Here is a 22960-nt window from a genome sequence, read left to right as displayed (position 1 = left end):
GTTCTATAAATATTTCCCCATTTGAAGCTATGGTGTTAAACAGGTGTAAAACAGGCTGTTTATCGATCCTTTCCGTGGTTTAAATGGCAGATCAATCGACATATGCACTGGAAAAAACACACACTGGATGTAGAGTCCGGACTCTTAAAAACATCGACAAGAAAAAATAATCTTGATTCAATCGGATTTTTGCTTAAATCAAGAACCAAGCCTCTCAATTTGAGCGGATTTCCTTTTGATTTAAGTTTAAATCTGATTGGATCAAGAGTATTTTTTCTTAACAATGTTTTCAAGAGCCTGGACTCTGGATTCAATGTGTTTTTTTTTCCAGTGTGGCAAATGACTTCACGCCACTGACGGCAGTCTGTGGCGTGGCCTGGATTCTCTGTGGCCTGGAAATTCTGGACCGGACGCCTTCAATTCGAGTGATACTTCTCGCTTTGCCGCTAAGTTAGTTTAGCTGCATGACCTAACTTATAATTGAACCGGTGAGATAACGAAAACACACCAACTCGGTAACTCGAAAATGCTTTTTTTACACTAAAGACAGTCAATTTTCAAAAAAATCATTTAATTAGTGCATTTGTTCCAACTTGAACCTTTAGAGTGTCCTTAAGTTCTTGTCCTCCGGCGCCAAAAATCTTTTTCTTAGACTAACTTCTTCACCTACTGTGCAGTTTTATGTGCGTCTTGATTATTTTCATTTTTTCGAGTTGGTGTGTTTTCGTTCTCACTGATTCAATTCGTCTTACAGTTTTTAAATGGCAGAACAATAATAAGTACACGCTTTTTTGTGAATTCAGCCAATTTGTTTTTAAATGTATATACTGACGAGATTGAAGTCAAAGAGATCAGCTGAAGGGTGACTCGCTCTCCGTGGATAGGCATATACATAATAAAATATAATAATAGCACAGTAATGAAGATGGGGAAGATCAAGCTGTAACAGTAGAAGTTTTATTTTTCAAACAACAAAATCAAATAAAAATAAATTTTTGTATTACATGAATTTTTATACATTTAACATCTGAACGTAGCATGCTACTTGAAAGTAAAAATAATATGATTATCGTGACCTAAAAATCAATAATTTATCCATAAAAAAATTTTTGAAGTGGACAGAAAAAAGCCCACCAGTCTTGATTTTCATAATTCTATTGACGTTATACAGTCAACGAAGAAACTATCTATAGAAACAAGAGAAAATTAGCACTCACATCAAATGACAGGACTATATAACGATACGCGACGGAATGAATACAAAAAATATTGACGTGTACAAAAAACTCACTTCGAGTGCAAAGTAAGGCTATCCTCAAACTTGGAACGCAAGTCAGTAGTTTTGGCTTCGATCGGAGTATTCCAGTCTTGCACCTTGAAACAATTACGCTCTTGAGTTTTTAAATTATAATTACGCTCTTGAGTTTTTAAATTATAATTCCTCTCTTGGGCTTTGAAACTACTACTACGTTCTCGTGATTTTGGGAAACCGCTAATGTCTTGGGTGTTTGACCCGCTGGCCCTTTCTTGGGCTTTAGAACTTGCGCCTCTGTCTTGCTTCCAGCTATTCATAGACCTTCCTTGACCTTCCGGGCTGTTCCTCTCTGGCGTGACGAGCTCGGTATATTCTTGGGATTTCTCCTTTTCTCTCTCCCTCTCTTCCATGACCTCTGAAAATTAACAAATTTCAATCACTCAATGCGTGTAAATGGCGTGCGAAAATATCTGGCAATGAAATCGAAATTAGCTGATACATCTTTCTTAATTGTTTTTCAGCGCTGAAATATATCGACGGTGTAAGTCCGCAATCACGTAACTCGGTTTGCGACGACAAAGATTTCCTGTCACACTTTATTTTTTAAACGGAAAACTACTCAACGACAATTCTTTAAAACTGCCGTGATTTTTCTTTTCTCCGCGAAGAAAACTTCAAGGAATGATGTCACTTTGTTCTCCTTTAAAAAAAGAACATAGAGGCGGAGATTTTCAGACACCGAAAACGAGATATGTGACTGCGAACTTACGCCGTCGATATTCATATTGGGTATATTTTTCTGCCGAGCTGAGGAAGAATGCCGTGTGAGCCTTCAGGCGTTGTCAATCTTCCTTCGACAAACCACGCGTTTTCAGGAAAAGTTGTGAATTTTTTCTCTCCAATTTTTAAGAGGATTTTGTTTGAGATTTTTTCTAAAAAGTCTGAAAATTTCAAGGAGGAATATGCAATACTTTCTTCAGAAATACATGTTTTATTTGGGGAAATTTGGCAACTCTTGAATGTTCATACGGCGTTCTTCCTAAGTGCGGCAGTATTGATGTTCGTTTTTCCTCTCTCCTTACAGCTTCCGCTTCCGTGCTTCTTACAGTACCATTAAATTCTCAAATGGACGTATTTATGCTAAAAGGAACTACGTGAAAGTGGAAAGATGGGGTGTGCTCGTGGAAGCTGCATAAAAAACAATGTAAAAGTGGATATGGTTCCTTTTGAGAAAATGGAAAAGCGGGATTTGGCATTAAATCAAAAGGAACTATGAGCGCTAACTCGTGAGCCGCGGGCATGTGACAAGAGCCTTGTGGACAGGGCTCATGAGTTAAAGAGTCCCGCCACTCATCTCCCCGTCGTGTCTCCTCATGGTTCGTTGCCGCTGACGTCACTGGCGCTTTTAAAATCCCATTCATCCGTATATGGCCCTTAACTAACGAGCACACCCCATCTCCCCACTTCCAGCATACTTCCATTTCGCATAAATACGTACAAATAAAAATTTAATACATTCAAATTAAGGGCATATCTAACACATACGCGTGCATTCTCATTTTCTTGTTTTTATATTTTCAATAGGACAAAAATCGTTCACGAAAAAGAAGGAGATGAATATCGAATATGATTGATGATGATCTGCATTTTAAACCTCAGCACATTGCAGGGATGTATGAACGTAAAAAAAGGAGAATAAAAAAAGAGGAATAATGAAACCTGATCTCTATAATACCAAGACTCGTAGAGTGTTCCGAATACTTACTTAGAAAACTGGACGGCACGGAGGGCTTTGTACACAGATTCTTGTCTATCACTCCCGTGTCTATGATGCGTCTTTTGAAAGCGTATTTGCTATCATTATTCTTCTTTGGAGGGATGACATACTTGGGAATACCCTGAAACAAATTGCCAACAACTTAATTTTATATTTCAAATAAATTCTGTGAACCAAAAGTCCGAATAAGACAAGTTGCAAACAGTTATTGAGAATTCTTATGACCCAAGTAGCAGGGATCGCGACAAGTTGCGATTTAATCGGAGAATGTATCGCTTTCCTGACGTCGATTCATCGCAACATTATCGGATAAAAAGCTGCGACACAATTGCGATTTTATCGATGGCGATTCGCAATATTATCGAACAAAAAATAGTAATAAATTGAGACAAGTAATTGATGATTCTAGCGATTTTATCGCTAAAAAATATCAGCTTAATTTCAAAATATCACGATTTTTCCGTTGGAAAATGCTACTTGGGAAAATGGGACATTTGAGAATATGTTTTCGCTCCCTCCTTATGTAACCTTTATTTTGACCTTCTCATGTTATGGCATGTCGTCACTTGTAGAGGAACTTCCTCGAATACATATATGACGGGCTTGGAGGACAAGGGGTATAAGTGCAGTTTTTGAAAAAAACTGAGATATTAATGATTTCAAGTAATCCTAGCCTTAGTGCATATTCTGTGAAAAGTTTGCTCCCAAATTCCAATTTTTAAGCATGAAAAAGTCAGTTTGAACTTTCTTTCTGCCATATAAAGATCCATGCAATTTCACAACTTCAAACAGGTATTTCTCGAAATAACGAAATCTGCACGCATGCGCCTTGTCCTTCAAGCTCCTCATTTGTACTTATTAAAATCAACATTTAAACGCAAATAATAAATGTGTGCCCATTAAAAACCAGCAGTCGTGTAGATTAATGCTTTGATTCCTGGGAACTGCGGCGGTGACCAATCACCATCCTGTGGGAGCAGTGCATTTTGCGCTCAATCCTCATTGGTCGCCGCAGTAACCAATCACCATCCCGTGGAAGCAGTGCATTTCGCGCTCAATCATCATTGGTCACCGCAGTAACCAATCACTATCGAGTCCGGTTATCACCTCATTGGCCGGCGATTGGCTACCGTAGTGCCGCCGTAGAATCTAAAATATGGAACGGGATTAAAAACTTTTCCTCTGGTTTATTTCATTCTTTTTTAATTTCGGCCCTTTTTCCTGCTATTGTTAGAATCTCATCTGTGTTACTTGGATCCTCATCTCATCTCTACCCTCTTCTCCCTCCCGCTCTCTCCCTTTTTCCCCCTTTGCCTCTCTAATTTTAAAATATGTTCAGCAGAAAGTCTGATCCCACCTCTCCTGGCACTTGAACATTTTCTCCGACATAAATGTTTCATTAAGTAATGTTAAATACTTCCAATAAAATATTTTGATACGTGTTTGGAATATTCGCTGGATTTTGTCAAATACTTTCAATGAGAATAATTTTTATCATGTGAAGCATGAAAAAACTCTCCACGTGATTTATCAGATAGAATAGCTAACGTTCATGCATAATGGTCGCGTGGCGGCACGAACAATTATATTCACTTAATGGTGGTTAGAATGAATAAAAACATACCTTGTAGAACCAAGCTCCAGATTTTTTCCAGATTTCTCGCGTTTCAGCACATATTTTACACAACCATACGGAGGATTTTCGAGATGAGGAGGTTTCAATACTGCATTTTGGGCAGACAGCCTAGAAAAAAGAAAAAGGTTCAAATTAGCGCTAGCAGCCGCTTTTCTTGTCAAACACATTTCGTAGCCCCCCCCCCCCCCCCCGAAAGAACGTAATTATACGTTTCAATGTTGCTTAATATTCCCTCTACCTCTCTACACAATACACAGTCCTCAAAAATGATTTTTAATTGCCTCGAGTTCTGGCCATCCAGCCACATCCATGGAAACCAAGCCACATCAGCTACTGCCAAATTTAATCGGGCATTCAGTTTCATTTTTTACAAGAAAACGGTTGTGCGGATTTTTGTGCGCGAATTCAAGTGAATTTTCTGCATAGTGCGAAGCGAACTCCTTAAAATGTTCAAAGGAATCCGTACAAACTTTCACTTGTAAAAAATTAAATTGCCCAGTTTTTGGCAATAGCTGACGTGGCTTCGTATACTTTTCTGCTAAACGCGGTGCATTTTATCAGAATATGCAAATAAAATGTGCGATATAAATATATTTAATGTACGGCATACATGTGCACAAAAAAAGAAAAATGAAGGTGGGTAACAGACTGCCCACTCCTTGGCATATACTTCTCATTGTCAATAGAAATCTAGTGGCAAGTAAGACTCCGCAGTAGATCTTTTGTCCGTCTGTGTGGACTGACAAACAGGACAACACTGTTTGGAAGAAGCTATCACTACTGGATGATAGACATCCCGGCAAGTATATACAACTAGACAGTCTATATCGTAGACCCACTTCCCATTATTTTTTATACGTCGTATGAAAACCTTTATTCAATTTAATTTATAGGTATACATAATTATGTAAACAGAGTTACCTTATACGTCCATGCCACAATATCAAGAGGCGTGTTTTATGGACTAAAATTAGACTTTTTTAGTGTGTAAACTTTTTATCCAAAAGAGTCTGCAAATAATTACCATAAGCTCAAAAGATTTTAAATTTTCCTAATATGCTACAGGCAATAAAGCTGTCGGAAAGTTTTACCCTGACTTTTCAAACATGCGAAGATGAGTTCCAGTTATTTGACTTTTAACGCCAATTATGATTGGCATCAAACTTATAACTATAAATATTTTTACAGGAGGATGCGTTCAATTAGAAGCCGAATTTGTGTAATGACTAGCCCGTAGCGTCCGGTCCCTTTTTCCTCTTGCTTTTTGGTAAGTCCAGATTCAACCAAAGAATCTATTGTATTACCAAATTAGAAATACTAAATTAGCTTTGTAAGTGCTTATGCTGAAGTGAGGCACCTCGTGCAGGTGTTTTTCTGCGTGCGTGTATGGCTAAAATGAATCGATAATTCCTTTTTAAAATTAATGATTGTGGACGAGCTGTTTATTTTTGCCTCCCTGACTGGAAGTCTGCTTGGAGGAGGGAGGGACTCCCTCCCTCCTCCAAGCAGACTTCCAGTCGGACGCCATTCCCTACACAACTTTTCAAGACCTCGTAATAAAAAATAAGTGGACAATGCTCTCGGTCACAGGGCACACATCCGTCAAAGTTGCCATTAGAACATTACAATAAATACCGAAAAAAACAACAAAATACACGGAATCTATTCAAGTAACACTCAAGACACTGAAAGAGTGGGATGTGAGAGGTAATTGATACCCTTTTTCGGAAAAGAATGTTGGATAAAGATGAACATTTCACATGAGGCGATAAAAACAAAACAGGGGCCGTCCATTTATTGCAATGTATTTTAGGAGGAGTAGGTCAAGGAGAGCCAAGTGCCTTATAATATTAGAAAAGGGGTTAAGCTGAACCTGCGGTCAAATTTAAATTAGCGCAAAGCGCCTATTTTTAAGAAAATTCAGTCGAAAACAATTTCCTTGAATCATATAGAGGATGAGCACAGAAGGGATTCACTTAAACCTGACGATAATTTTAAGTGGAGATCAAAAGCTGCCTGACATGCAACTGATATGGGGGAGGGGGGGGGGGGGTCAAAAGATCGACAAAAAGGATAGAGACAGCCCCACAAAACACTTAGTAGAACAAAATGAGAGCCCTACCATAAGGCAGAACCCCACAAAAAATTAAGAAATAAACGATTCGAGGGAGAGAGACGATTTTACTATCCCCCTCATTCGCGACTTCACCCTATATCTGGGCAGGAAAATTGAGAAAAGACGTAAAAAGAAGACGGGGTCAACGCACATATCCCACAACACAAATCGTGCTACGGTGATAGTGTGTAAAATCATACAAACACCGACCACATCATTAATTCATGCACGATAACGTTCGAGGCGTGACCTGGTCAATGATTCGCTCAGAAAAATTTTCGAGAGACGATAGATTAGTTGCCAGACACAGCGGAGCAACACAATTTTTTTTTTTTAAAGTTACATCCCATAAAAAAGTGCTGTACATTTACTTGTTGACCAAACTAATACACTTGGCCAATAACGGCCAACTATAAACATCAATTCGGACACATAGTGGGCTAGTAATTAGATTAAATCGGCTCCTAATCAAACTTACCTCGACTCTACAGTGTATACATAACACATTTGAAGTGTTCTATTTTGGAGGCAACTATTGCATCTTAACCATAATCCTTAATGTTATCAGAGTGATTCAATTTGGACTCCTCAGAGTCCATTATCAGGACAGTTGTTTTTAGTTTATTTTCTGAGTATACAAAATCTGTAACAGAGGGTGGTTATTGTGTAAATAAGTCCTCGAAAAAATGTTCACGCATTCTATACCCAAAAAAGGGGTACGCCCCCTGACTAATTCGCAGTCCAGCCCCCCCCCCCCCCCCCAACGGCCACGCATTGCACGTCAGGCGTCACGCTAGAGTCAGACACGTAAAATTTACATCATCCTCATTTTTACAACTGATTTTAAGATTTATCGTTGGTGACTGGTTGTTATGTTGGAGAATATCTATGAGGCACATCATAAAAAAATTTCGAGACATATGATATCAAACCATGTAAAAGACCTTATAAGTATACGTAAAAAGATTTTATTTATTTTTTTATTGTCACTCATCATTTGCAACCGTCCACGGAGAGAAGACCCCTAGTCAAGTTTGAATCAACAAACACAAAGACGACATTTCCTCAGGTCCCAATTAGCACAAATTGCGATTCGCAGTTACATGGTAAAATTAGTGCTGCCGCATCTTAATGTTGTGTATGTTGCCTATCTACTGATTGAAGGCACACGGCTTCTTGAAATTTATTGCGATGAAATTGAAATAAGTGGCAATTTTTTATTGCACTGCATACTGCCTATCTTTCTGACACATGGAGCTCACTTTGTTCATTGTTTAAAATTGGCATTAATTGACCAAGTTAGGTAAAATTATTGCATTTTCATGATGAGAAAATTTCAATTTTATTGCAATAATCACAAGTGTATTTCACTATTTTAATACTGCACTGTTGCACTACCTGGGAGGAGTTGAATGCGGAGATAGTCAACGTGTTCACCGAATTCTAAATAAAGTTTGACGAAGAAAAATGGTCTAAAAGTCCGTATCCATTTTGGTTTTTGTTGACTAAGGCCCCGTTTTGTGTGGCCTGTGACATTTGACATTTTTGCAAGGAGGCAGATGCATGAAAAGCTTAAAAAATCATACCTTACGGCAGTCATAACAAATTGTGCAAGTTGATCCGAGAAGGCCAAAACGATCGCCACACAGAATGCACTGATTGTCGCCGGTGCCCATCATATTCCGCTTCATGTTTTCTAGCCGTTCAACAAGTCGTCTGCCGATTAAGAAAATCCATATTAATTTTAAGATTTCCTGTTAGTGTACCTTTCAGAATTTAAAAGACATGAGTTGGATCTAGGTTACGGTGTTTCAAAATTTTCGTTTTTTCATTTTTTAAAAATAATACTATACTAACTAGACAATTTCGCACAATTTCAGAGGATAGGTACCCTTGAATGGTCGAAATAAAATTACAGAAAATTTGGTCCAGTAGCGATGATGAGTTGCCATTGAAAACAGAAAAGTGTGACAGGAAATCAAACACGTTGCAATTTGCAAAACGAGTTTTTTTTTGCGAATATACGTGGTTAATAAAATTATTTTATTTTCGAATGATCTTATTCTTACTTAAACATGTCGCAGTTAGCAGTTAATATGATGAGGAAAATAATAACAAGATAGTTAAAGCCAAATAACTGCATTTTTTATATAAAAAGGAACCAATGAAATTTTAGCTGAGGCTTTTCGCCTATCACAGAAGATCATCCTCAGAGGTAAAAATATTGCAAATACATACTTCTGTGATCAAAAAGCTTCAGGTAAAAAGTAACATTGGTTCATTTTTACATAAAAAATGCAGTTATTTGGCTTTAACTATATTTATCTTATTCTTGGTCAGTTACCATCATTGATAAAATTTTTAATGAAAAAAAAAATGCGTGAAGCAAAGTTTCGATACTATGCCACCCCGGTATTGGGTGGACCGTCCTTCATAGAGTAGCAACTCAGCGTTCTTTTATTAGACGGCCCTTACGGGAAAATTCTCCTCTTCTTACCAAAAAAAGTAAGTCCTTAAATTTTTATTAGATCAATGATCTTACTCTCTCAAGTAATTACAGCTATAAAATATGATTAAGGTTTTATGTATGAGCTATTTGAGAATTAAACCAGAAAGGGGTCGTCCCTTGATTACGTAACGTACTATGGGAGGAAGGGGTGGTTGAGAAGAGCGTTACACCATTTTTTTGCGTTAAAGGATACGGACCTACGCCACAAAAGCGTTACAAGGAGTGTAGGGAGAGGGGGGTCAAAAATTCCGAAAAAGTGCATTACGTATTGTAGGGACGGCCGCGGCCCATAGCCATAATTGACTTCAAAATACAATATCACTGCAAAGACATTAGAAAAGTGAAGACTGTGGGGGACTATTTAGTATTGCTTAACTCAAGCGCAAAATTACAGAGTTAATAGTTAGATGCAGTAAGGGAATTGGCTCAATGAGTTTTGTTAGAATGGATATCAAATTATAAAAAAATGATGTTTTACCCAATGCGTTCCTGCTCAACGTTTTCAAGAGCTTCGGCTCTTTGAACAACATTGGCAATAATTTGTTGCTCGTTTTCGTCGAGCGGTTTCCACTTGGTGCCGTGCTGTCGTAACTGTTGGTTCTTCATCGACCAGCCAATTTGAAGCCTAGAGAAGAAACGAAAACAACTTAACGGTTTTTCACTCAGTTCATGCCAATATGGATGCTCGTTCTTGAGAAAAGGTACTATTCCACTAAAGCAACATTAGTCAGGTCGAAAAATCTGATTTTAGAAGTTCATGAAAAATATTTCTCATGTCTAAGAACAAATGGTAAGAAGTTGATTTTTTTCCCTCGCCAGTAACTCGAGAAACACAGGTTGTGCATGTTGCCTATCTGGTATTAAAAAAGGCTCCTCTGGTTGAATTTCACCGCAATTAAATGGAAATGGGTTCGTTGCAATTATTGACTGCAGTGCAAATTGCTTATATTCCAAATACATGAAACTCATTCTATTAATCGTTTATTATAGGCAATTATTGATCATATTATATAAACATATTGCAATTTCGTGATAAAAAATTGCAATTTTATCGCATTCAATTGCAACTTATTATCATCTCCATTTTTTCGTTTCACTATGGTACTTGGGCGGAGGATGTGCATTTGAATTATAACTCAGCACTTTGTGCCCTGAACATAGCAAATTAAAACTTTGAATATATACCTCTCTCGAATCTACGTTTTCTAAATTACAAACATTAAACCGCCCTAACTGCAAAGTGATTCCATGTTTTGGGGCGTTTCTTGTCCAGCACCTCTATAGTCTATAGTAAAACGAGGATAAATCAAACTATAAAACCTAAGAAGGGCTTAGATTTAATGAAGATCTGAGAAGAGAAAAACTTTTGACAATTTTACCAAAATGTTGCGCTTATAAATCATGCCTTTACTTACTTTGCACGTAAAGCAAGCTGCCTGTTATTGGGGCAGATCCAGTCAGAATTCAAATCAGTTCCCAGATCAACCATGATTGATTTTTCCCCCAAAAACACAGATGGCTTTCAAACTGCAACAAACAACAGAGACGGAAAAATATTAGCTTTGTTCTTGATTAATTTAATATGTTACCGACCGCTTTTTCGTGTGATTCTTTGTTACCGGTGTTTCATTAAAACATCCCTCCTCAAATATGTAAGTATTTCCTTGACTCTAGTCTGCCGCATAAGTATTTTGCACGCTAATGTACTAAATCGTGATTGTACACACGAAAAGGGTTGTTGACCCACGAAAACTGAAAATTGAGAGTTGGATATCATTACTCAGAGGAGTTTTTCACGGACATCTTAAATTCTATCACATTGATTGTTAAAAACCTAGCCAAAAATCAAGTGACTTCAAAAAACAATTTAAGAAAAACTCATACAATATTCGGAATCCGTACTACTTTTTCTTAACAAAGAGAAAAATGGATCATGATCATGGTACTTGAAATGAAGGTAGACTTTCCCTGCGCTAAGACCGGAGACAGGAAAGTTAATATACCTACCGGTGATTGTTTTGATCTGTGTTGGATCGCTGCTTGTTTGCCTATTTTCAATTCGGTTGTACAACCATATGCGCAGAGCTTGGAAACGAACGACGAGGTTGTAGGAGTAAATATGGCTTAAAATACTGTGGTGCTTTTTTTCTTTCCTTTAGTGGTTTTCAGAGGAATAAGAAAAGTGATGTAAATAGGTACACTATTCAGAGGGGGGGGGGGAAGCTAGGGGCCAAGATTCATTCTAAGCAAAATCACACGGAGAACTCATTTTGAAGGACTGTAAATTGCCCTCTTGAAAAGTGGACATTAGGCACACCACCTGGGCCATTAATTTAAGTTCTTAAAAGATCTTTGGAGTAAACTCAAAATTCAAGGGATACGGGTCATATGGCGAGGGCACTTTTTTCAGTGTTGATCATTTCTGGTTACTGAGTAGTTTTGGCCAGGTTTTGAAATCGAATGTAACTGTGCGGCGACGTCGCGTCGGGCCGGGCCATATTGTGCTCATTATCGCACTTGGATGTTCCAGAAGTGATAGCTACCACTATTTCCTGGATGTCAAGGTCGTCGCCTCGTCACCCCGCGCCCCGTCCTCCAACTAGCAGCTGTGTTACGTTTCCCTTTTCCAGACATGACATTGCCTCGGCCAGAGCCGAGCGAAAATTCCCGACGCAGGCTCAGGCACACACCCACACCCAGACATCCATCGAAACATTGGCATTACCGCCATTGGCGGCTCCAGCAAATCGGCAACACAGTGCTTCCATTTCCCGGAACTAAATCAGAATTCCGGAACTTTTGAGATTTTCCTTAATTTTTCCCGGAACTTTTTTTCCTTTTTTTTTGCAGGTTTAATGGCTTACACCTCTTATTAGAGGTCTACAGCCAACTATAGAGAGAGATTTAATGTCCGTAGACAACAGGGCGATAGGGAAATCCATGCTCCGGCTTTCAAATTTTCAGGGATTAAAGCCGAGTAGAATCTGTTTCTGCAGATCCTCACGTCAGTTCCGTGAAAATTTGTCGCCACCACTGGAATTCGAACCCGGGACCTATTGAACTACAATGAGACGCGCTAATCGAATCTCTAGGCTAACCTGGCATCCTTCACGATTTCAGTTTAAGCTAGGCTACGAAAAACATTTTGATAGATGCCCTATATTTGGCATCCACCTTTCGCTTAAAAGAATTCCAATTGGGGACCAATTGGTCTAGAGTCAGACGCGCTGACCACTAGGCCAACCTGGCCGGCTACCCCCCGGAACTTTTGAAATTTCCGATTAGTTCCGGATCTTTCGCATTTTCCGGAACTTTCTAAGAACATTTGAAAAATCTATATGGAATCCCGAACTTTTGACGGTCATGGTGTGGGAGAAATTGGAACAAAAAAGTTCCGAATTCCGGAACTTTTGACGGTCATGGAATGGGAGCACTGCGGCAACATTGTTTTTCTCCATCTAAACCTATGGAAATGTATCGATTCTTGGAGGAGCCAGGTGCCCCAACAAGAATCTATTATTTAAAATAGGTTTAAATGAAGGAAATCCGGTGTTGCCAAATTGCTGGATCCGCTTCTGATTACCGAGGCTTCGCCGGAACTGCAAAAAGTTGCGAGACCTGTCTGCCTATAATACGGTCAACCCTCAGACGCCCGGGGGAGGGTGGTGGTGGTTAAAATCTGACTCAAAAATCGACGATTATATCGATAATATGACAGACGTATCGATGGCATGAAGTCCATGACATTGTAAGTTATGGTGAAAGTTAGTACTTTTAAAATTGCAATTTTCCAAGTGTGAAAAAAATGTAATTTAGAACGGAACTTTTCGAAAAATGTTTATGATGGTCTCGGTTGAATCGAAGCAGATGAAGTAAGGATTAAGGAAGCTCATACGTTGAAAGTATCGTAAAAATCAATAGGTAATCAGCAATTTAATACAAACGAAGTTGTCTAAGTAAGAAAGCGCAGCTATTGCCGTTATTGAAAAATATAGATTTCAACAAAATATGTATTACAAAGAAACAAAATAAGGAAAATGCACACAAATTGGCTCAAATTTGTCTTTTTAGCAAGGAATATGCACACAGAATAAAAAAAAACTAATAGTAAATAAATGTATTGCTAACGTCAAAAAATGATAATGCTGCGATTTTATCAGGGAGTGAAAGACTCACAGCCCGGTTCAGTCAAAGTTTGTGGAGCGAAATTAATTTATGCTCCTCGAAGACGAAACTACTGGAAATTATAGATTTCAACAAGAGATGTACTACAAAGAAATAAATTAAGAAAATTCACACAAACTGGCTCAAATTAGTATTTTTAGCAAGAAATATGCACACAGAATAAAAAAAACTAATAGTATAAATAAATGTATTGCTAACGTCAAAAAAATGATCATGCTGCGATTCTATCAGGGAATGAAAGACTCACAGCCCGGTTCAGCCGAAGTTTGTGGAGCGAAATTAATTTATGTTCCTCGAATACGAAACTACTGGGGCTCCCCGGAAGGTTGGTTGCCTATTCGGTGAAATTGAAGGCGAACTTCGGTGCGCGGTATGTAAATCGTAGCGGGAATTTCCCCGAGACCGTTCTCAGGAATTCCCGGGAGTAAACTGTTTCGATCCACCTCGGTAACTTCCTCATAAGAGCTTTCAAGGAGAATAGTTTCCTCGACATTTCCACCGTATCTGCATCGAAAATACTTCAGCATGATGACATGATGACATCGCAATGACTTAGCGCACATATCAGATGAAGTGTGTTAAAATTAATAGACTTGGTAGAATTTTCCTCTCTGAGATATATTTTAACCGGCTGGTCAATTTCACACAGAGACAACACAGTCCTGTCAAGTAAGAGCACAGTATGTGAAGGGCTTTTACCGTAGGTCCTTTTGATTTCCAAAAATTGACACACGCGCGAATTTCTTTGAAACTTTCTTCGTACCATTAAGAGTAATTTTTGGTTTAATAGGGCAGGCTCTGGAAATTATGCTGATTTTTTACGGCCTGTTCCCTTTTTATGCTCGTGTATATCTATCAATATATTCAGCTCACTCGTCGTCTCCTGTTCAATGAGTTGTGCAACGATCTATACGTATGTTCTTCAAGAGATAACCAAGCGTGGTCCCTGGTAAATTTGTTGCTTTTAGGCGGAATTGAAGGCGAACTTTAGGCGCATGATACCTATCAGTATTATGAGCTCACGCATCCTTTCTTATTCTACGAATCGTGAAACGCGCTATTCTCAAGGAAAACTTTTAGCTCTTACATCCTCTCTAATAAATCGTGATAATCTCTAATAAAAATAATCTCCATAAATCATGAAACGAGCAATTCTGATGTTTTTTTAGAGAGACTATTCGTGCTCTATAGTAGGTTGGTTGCCTATACGGTGAAATTGAAGGCAAACTCTAAGTGCATGATATCTACTAGTATTTTCTGCTCACACGTGCACTTCCTCTCTTGCACAAAGAATCGTGCGACGAGTTATACGCGTGCTTTCTGAGGAGATAACTATTCGTGCTCCCTGGTAAGTTGGTTGCCTATATGGCGAAATTGAAGGCGAACTTATACCTACCAGTATTTTCAGCTCATGCATCCTTCCTTGTTCTAAGAATCGTGAAACGAGCTATTCTTGTTTTTTCACAGGTATAACTACTCGTGTTCTCCGGTAGGTTTGTTGCCTAAACGGCGGAATTGAAGGCGAACTTAAAATGCGTGATGCATAATGATAAGTGCGCAAAAAATGACGTAGTTTCCGGCAAGACAGCAGTTAAGCACATTATTCCGCCAGAGAGCCAATTAAAATAGGGCTTTCAAGTAAAGTGCCGCCCTCTTCTGCCAATTTTTAACCTGAAAATGTGTTTGTTGTGGTTGTGTGTCCAAAACGCAACCACGAGAGCATACAGAAGATAGCACTTACGGCTGCGTCTTGCCTAACAATAGCCCAGCATGAAAATGAAAAGTACCTTCTTCAGGTAATTGAAATTAAATCGGTCGATTTTTAATCATCCCAACTATTTCTAGTAGTCTTTCAGACGATTAGTCTCAATTTGAGAAAGAACAAAGGCTCCTTTCAATAAAATTTTCCGGTCAGATGCTTGCTGAGCCCGTTTTCTCAAAACTTCATTTTTGGACTTACTGCTCTCCTCGCAAGGCAGAGTCGCAAGCCCTATTAGCGTGACGGCAAAAATCAAAATACAGCAGTGGCGTCATCTACGCGGAAAAATGTCCCACTACGTGAAGGGATTTCTCCTGCGAGGGGCAGCGCGGGGTGCGGGCTGGGGACATGCGCCGTGGCCGTAAGTTGTCGCCTGTCGCGCGATTTACTACCCGTCTGATAACGAATGATTTATCCGCACCAGTCACGCGCGTCCGTTGTCGTGTCATGATTTGCGATATATCGATTGGTATGCCGTTTAAACCAATGGAAAAATATCGAATTCCAGGGTGTCTCTTAGTAATCGATTCTTTACCATGGCTAGAAATGGGGAAATATTGACAATCGATTATTAACGCTTCGCCAATCACCCCTGCGCGCGTCAATCTCCGCACAGAGCCTTGGTAATACTCCACTATGCGGATCAGTTTCCCGATTAAACGTATCCTTATGGCGGCTCGTCATTGCGTCGTTCATGGCGCGCGAGCCATTCTCTCTAAAGAAGGCAACAAGAAACTTATCTCCGACGGTGGGACACGCCAAACTTTAAGAAATCAACACATCAATTGAAATTTTACATAAGAAATTTATTGCCAAACAATTGAATTAAGATGAGGTATTGGTCATTTAAAGTCAAATAATCGGTCTCGGAAAAAAAATAACATAAATATGTACAATTTTTTCAAGTTTGAGGTTCATTCATATTTGAACTGACTGGGTAGGTAAAATCGTCGTTATGAACATTCGATGGTTGCCAAATTTCTTTCGATAATATCATTATTTTTGTTTAAAAAAGTTAAATTTCAACAGTTGAAATTTTGAAACAAGGTAGGTACAATTTTATGGATACGATTCTGTGAGAAATTAGGGAAGAAAAAACATTCACGTGAGTCATAAAGAAAATTCGGGTTTCATTAGCAGATTTGTGACGCCCATGCATCTATACGAAGTTTACCCTTGAAACGGCTTATAAGCTTCCACGCAGTTTTTAAGACTCGAAACATATTTTTAATTATGTCACAAACATTTTACTAAACTCTTTCATAAGAAACCCTTTATTTATTGATTTTGCTGCCAGCATGGCCAAGGAAATGAGGCGAGGATTTAGTGGCGTGAGACATTTAAGAAGGGATAAGCTTGTAAAATTCTCGCTGTTATGGAAGTTTTCTCAACATTCAAACCATCGGTTCCTCCATAATTGAATTCCCACGATTAAAGAGAAGAGCGAAATAGATCGATCCTTAGGTATCAAAACCTGGTCAATCACATAGACTGATTTAGTTGCTACATCATTCGATATAATATCGAACCCTTGGTTCAAATGTAAACAAACTCAGAACCTTGCTTCTGATTCGCGCCCTTTGCGCCATGGTGGTAAAATGCGTCCAGGTGTTTCTTACAATCGAAATTTTTCGTGTTTAATGAGTCATTAATTAATTTATGACCAGTCAATGGCTAAATTCTGATAAAGTAACACAGTCATTTCATGAAAAATGCGTACATGAGGTCATGTTATACAGCAGGGCCGGATTAAAGGGGGTGTTTTTAGGGGGCGGCAAATTTTGCAATTTTTTGAAATGTAGGTGTAAAAAAAAATCGGATTTAGTAAAAGAAATCACAAACGAGAAAAGGCTACAAAATCTCTCATTTCCTGAGGGTATAGTAATTTCTAATTTTGTCGTCTTTCAGTGATACAGCACCTTTAATTAGTCGAGTTAAGATAGAAACCAAACACACAATTTGGCCTGGAACGGCGCGACTCAGGGAGAAATGATGACGAGGACTTGAGATGAAAAGGAGAAGCCCTCGGCGCGGCAATCGGCATGTAACACATATTAGCGCCTACAAGACTGCACGAATACTTCACGCATTGCATCAAACACAGTGTGGTTATTGTCGTCAGCGTGAAACGGATAGCGCCTACAAGAATGCATGAATACTTCACGCATTGCGCCAAACACAGTGCCGTCCGCGTGAAACGCATAGCGCCTACAAGACTGCGTGAATACTTCAGGCATTGCGCCAAACACGGTGCAGTCGGCGCGGCGCGGCGGCGGCGGAGGTTAAAATCATTGGACCAAATTTTGTGTTTGTTCTTTCATAATTTTTTCGTTCATTTCTTATGAATGGAAGGCCTTGTCCATTAGAGATAGGTTTACGAAACTTGACTTTCGCGCAAAGTTCCTTGACCTTTTGCTGGTAGTGTTGACAGGGCTTTCCCAAAAAATGTGTTCAACACGAGTGAACGCGATGCACCCCTCCCCCGCTGGCACGTTCACTTGATAGGTTTTTATTGACGTTTCAAAACGAACGAGAAGGGGGCGGCAAAATACAGGCGGCCCATGGGCGGCAAGTAGGAAAATCCGGCCCTGTTATATAGTTTATTTGGTTTGAATCAAGAGTTTGATATCATATCGAATGACGTAGCCACGAAATCAGTCTATTGAGCGAATTATTATGAATCGCCTCGTTTCAAGTCTCCATTTCGATAAGGAGAACCCAGCTTATTTTTTTCAGTCATGAAACGCCACTGATTAGCTTTACACCCCCCCCCCTTCCGAATTCCACCGATAATCTCCAACCCATCACTCAGCGGTTAGCATCCTCGAATTTAGCCATCAGGCGCGGTCTTACCCTTCGACTTTTACAGAACATCTTACTGACTGCAAAAAAGAAAGTTACTTCACGGATTGAGTTGAGGGCGTGAAGCTTCGAAAGTAGTGTCGTTAAGAGGCTGGGGGAAGATCTCTATTCGTTTCTTGGCTACTCTGACGTCATTACTGAAAAGTTTTTGCGGTCGAGCTGGGCGCATTCGCAGCGGCGTGGCGTGAATTGCGATGTATCGATTGTTATGCCATTTAAATCTATGGCAAAGAATCGATTATTTAGGTGTTCGCTGCAAACACCCTGTAAATCGATCTTTTTCCATAGGTTTAAATAGCAGATCAATCGATATATCGCAAATCACGCCACGCCACTGGTGGATAGATATTCTGCCAGGGCGTGCAAGACTTCAAACAACTTTCGACAGATAAATTACAGCTGGGACTATGCTTCAGTCCATTTTTTTTTTTTTTTTTTTTTTTTTTTTTTTTTTTTTTTTTAACAAATTAATGAATCTGTCTGAAACAGAGGTATAATATGCAGTAAATCAAAGATGCATTTCCGTCAAATGAAGAGTGAAAAAATGCCAAAGTTAATGTTTTTCAAGAGCAAAAGTTCATGGTTCAAAATAAATCCGTTAAGCTTTTGAGCCACATTCATCGGTACCTTAAACCATCGTCGATGTTTTTGTGACAGAATAGAATGTGCGTGGTTTTGGGAGTGCCATGAACTGTTACGGCTATGATCCATGCAATTATCGAGAGCTAATTGGAATTATAGATTACCGAGTTGTATGCATTCCCGCGACGGTCCTAAGAAAGTCTCCTTAACCCCCATATTGCGCGGAAATTGAGAGGTTATTATGCGCGAAAGTGTGGAACGGACACCGGCATGGCACCAGCGTTTTAATATTATCCCAAATTTCATTGATGTTACAGGAGTGAAAGTGATTTTTTACTTAAGCAGCAAGCATTTTCACAGAAAGTGAAAACACGACAAAGACAAAAGCTATATCCCTTTTTTTCAGTCCCACGTTCGGCTTTGGCTCTTCATCTGGATGAAGCGCCAGAGCCTGATTTCTAGGTGAAATTAACGAAATACTTAACGCACTTAACGAAAGCGCATGACGCTCGGTGATGTTAAAACGTCGACGGTTGTATAGAATTTGCAATTCTTGCGTCCATAATGTTGACGTCAAACATGGACGGATCTGGGCTTTTTAGTGGAGCTGTGACATAGGAGAGTACTGATATACTGATAAAGGAGATTTAGGGGGAACAAAGTGGCGAGGCGTGAATGGCCGATTATCGATTTCACCCTATTTGAAGCTGTGGTAGAGAATCGATTATTGAAGTGTTCGTTGCGAACACTCTGTCTATCGATCCCTTTCCATAGGTTTAAATGGCAGCTCAATCGATCTATCACAAGGTACGCCACGAAATTAGGGGCACCGGTAAAAAAAAACTTCACCGAGGGGATCCGGAAGGATTCGTCCAGCTTCAAGGAGGTTCTGAGAGACTCACTTACCTCCATGAAAAGGAGGGCAGCTCGTAGGTCGTATAAAACTTTTGAAAAATTGAAATCGTTCTATTTAAAACCTTTTTCATCGAAAAAATATTTAAAACCCAATGATAGAAATATTACGCATTTAGTTTGCAAATTCCTTCATACAATCAGTGTCGATTTCTGGAGGGGCCAGACCTCCCTCCGCCGCCATAGTTCCGCCTATGACGTGAAGCAATTTTTCCCCCAACTCTCCTTTCTCCCTTTCAGGCCCCTGTCAAGTACCTCTAATTTAATTGTTTGCATTTGTCAGGTACCTCTAGACTAGACCCCCCTCTCCTTAGCTGCCTGACGTCAATTGCGTGGACGGTATCTGAGCTTATACGCTATAGCTCTTTTTTTTTCCTTTTTTTTCTTAATGGGCAAAGCCCAATACACTGCGCCGCTCTAGTGGTCTCCTCATGAGGTATCTCTTTCCTCGCTCCTACCTGAAATCACTGACGTGAAGGAATGGATTTAACCGGCAGTCTTACTGCACTTGAACTATTTTTTGCAATGAGGGAGGACTGATATTTCTGGCTCATTGGCGGTTCATTTCAGGTTTCCCAAGATCCTCTCATCTCATGTATTATCTGTTTGAAAGAAGAAAAAAAGGAAGCAACTTAATGCCTCAAAAACTTATATGAATTTCCTCTAAATTGGAAAAAGAATTAGAGCATTTTAAAGCTAACCGTTGGGTTTCTGTTTGAAGTTTAAAACATTGCGGAGAATCAGACGATATCAAAAAATGCAGCCAGGCTGATTTTTGTTTATGGGACAATCAAAGTTACTTTTAAGCACTTAACACCCCCGCAGAAACCGAATGCGGGACTTCTGTGCGGTGCAGGGTACGTTTTTCGATGTTGCCATGAGTGTTGCACCATCGATTGCTTTTCATTGTTTACATTGCATTAAAATCCGTATGCTACTCTCGGCGCACAGGGTTCGGATTCAATCTACATCATGTTTGATGTCTACATCATGTATCATGTTTTGATTTCAGACTTCCCATTTTCATAAACTGACTCTACCTCTGTGATCGTTCTTAATGCCACACGGTGTTCTACACGGAGAAAAAAACTTCGTGCATGGGGCCCGAAGTTGAGGTCGTATGGATCTCTGAAATTTCTGATCACGTATCCGAAAACTTGAGGTCGAGCTGCCGAAGTTCGGGTCAGACATCGAGGCACTTTGGTATGTACCAGAGTACTTCAGATGTCTGACCCGAACCCTTCGGTATATATCGAAGTACTTCAGATGTCTGACCCGTACTTCGGCAGCTCGACCTCAAGTTTTTAGATACGTGATCCGAAAACTCCAGAGATCCATATGACCTCAACTTCGGGCCCCACGCACGAAGTTTTTTTTTCTCCGTGTAAGGAATTGCATGAAACCTCACGCGTTTGAACACGGAGTTCCGGGTCCCCCACCAGTGGCGAGGAGTGGATGATCGATTATATCGATATTTTATTAAACCTTTTTATTTTTATTTAAACCTATGGTAAAGAATCGATTATTAAGGCGTTCGTCGTGAACACCCTGTTTATCGATCATATTTCACAGGTTTTAATGGCAGCTCAATCGATGTATCGCAAAGCACGCCACGCCACTGTCCCCAACTAGTAAGTTCATTTTTGGCAGGGCCATCGATCAATCATCGATAGGCAGAGAGTTTTCGTCCCTCCTCTAACGCAAGGGTGCGTCTCATGAGCCCCAGAAAGCATAGATTTTTACGTAAACCAGGGCTCACGTGGTAATTGAGGTACGTCCTTACGTCAGAAGGGCGAAGTTTTGTGGACTCCCGGAGAAAAAACTTATGTACAGCGTGGGAAGATAGGGATGGTGTGGGGTGTCAAAAATGTATCGTCTCATCAGTCTCTTGTCATCGTATGTTTTTCGCCTCGCAACTCTTGGTGTTCCTGATCCAACAGTAGTTTTGAATCGATCGGAGCTTAAAAGGCTCAATTACAGTGCAATGTTGCGAAGTTTCGCTTGTTGACTCATTTTTGGATGCACAGGTACCTTATTTTGAAAATTTCGGGGAAATTTCGTCAAGACAATGAGAGTCGACTGAAACTGTTCAGATGAAAAATTGGACCATTTTTTTTTATTAAAGTAATAAATCTGCAAATGACACTTCGCAGCGTACCAATGCAACTAAGCCTTTTCGGCTTCAACCCCTTTATTTCGCATTCGAATCAAACACACCAGAAATTAAATTCATAACCTGATTGATACCGTATTTTAGAAAAAATTTGAGTCGATACCCTCGAATCGTTTAATATTGTTAATCTCAAGTCTTACAACAGAGAAAAAAAGTCTACAACTTTTCCTGATGTGGGAAGAAGGAAAGAAAAGTGTCTAAAAGCTCACCATTGTCTCCTCACTTTCGTGTACTTTGTCTCTGCTTTTGTAGGGATTCCTATCCTCGTTTCATCTTTACTCCTTCGTCTAAACGATCGATTTTTCTTTGCTAGAAATTTGTATTGATTTATCGGAGCCGTCAATATGTACAGCGATACTGAGTAACACGCTGGTATCAGCCTCGAATACGGTGTCGCAAAATTTCAACTCTTAAAGTTAACCCCCCCCCCCACCCCCAAAAAAGGAGGCTGCCTGAATATATTTTTACAGCATTTCCTCAGAAGGTAATATTGATTGGCTGACAAAAAATTAAGAACACAAAGTTCCCGTAGAGCTTATTGGTCGATATTCTGTAATAAAAAATATTTGGCGATGCATTCCATTCGAGATGAATTACTGTGATCTATTCACTTGATCACACCAGAGAAAAAGTTGCTGAAAATATAGGACGAGGAGAGAAATTTTGGATCGTCGAAACACCAACTTCAGCGATCCTGACACGTGCCAAAAAAATTAAGTTAACGTCGAAAAACTTGAAAATTTACCTGTCCTTCCACTCACAAACACTGTATCACATTTTTCCTAGACTGGGATCGATTTTCGTCACTTGCAACTCCCGCGGTCAATCGGCCTCATTTTAATTTATTTGTAGCGCACTTTCAAGCTCCTCTCACACGACACGACGAGCATCCCTGCGACAGAGGGGCTAGGAGAGTGGCAACCTGTTAAACGAAGACGCGTGCTGTTATAATCGTCACCATATTGTAGGGTTCGGGAGACGGGCAGTCCATGAGGGAGAATGTTTGCGTGCGGCGTTGGCAACTCGTAGCCCGAGACTACGGGAGGGGGGCTGGTTGGGGGGTTGGGAGTAGCGAGAGCCCGCGGCGAGGGAGTTTCTAAATGTATTCGTGGAGAACAAGATGGCTCGGGACAGCCTGTTGCATTGGGAACTGAACTGTCAACTGGTGAGACTCAGCTGATGCCCGGTCGCCCC

General features: G+C 39.8%; 1 protein-coding gene across 1 annotated transcript; it reads right to left on the bottom strand.

Moving 5' to 3' along the window:
- Positions 1-935: 935 nt before the first annotated feature.
- Positions 936-22923, bottom strand: LOC109043708 (uncharacterized). The gene is made up of 7 exons (XM_019061006.2): positions 22512-22923; positions 10709-10820; positions 9772-9918; positions 8371-8500; positions 4657-4776; positions 3021-3153; positions 936-1670 (listed from the first exon to the last, which is right to left on the bottom strand). The coding sequence occupies exons 2-7, from the start codon at positions 10780-10782 to the stop codon at positions 1288-1290; spliced, it is 987 nt and encodes a 328-aa protein (XP_018916551.1). The 5' UTR covers positions 10783-10820; positions 22512-22923; the 3' UTR covers positions 936-1287.
- Between the last annotated feature and the right edge of the window lie 37 nt (positions 22924-22960).

This window comes from Bemisia tabaci, chromosome 2, assembly GCF_918797505.1.
Source record: "Bemisia tabaci chromosome 2, PGI_BMITA_v3".
In the NCBI taxonomy this organism is placed as follows: Eukaryota; Metazoa; Arthropoda; class Insecta; order Hemiptera; family Aleyrodidae; genus Bemisia; species Bemisia tabaci.
The sequence above is the reverse complement of the archived record's forward strand: the minus strand, read 5'-3'. Positions and strand labels throughout refer to the sequence as shown.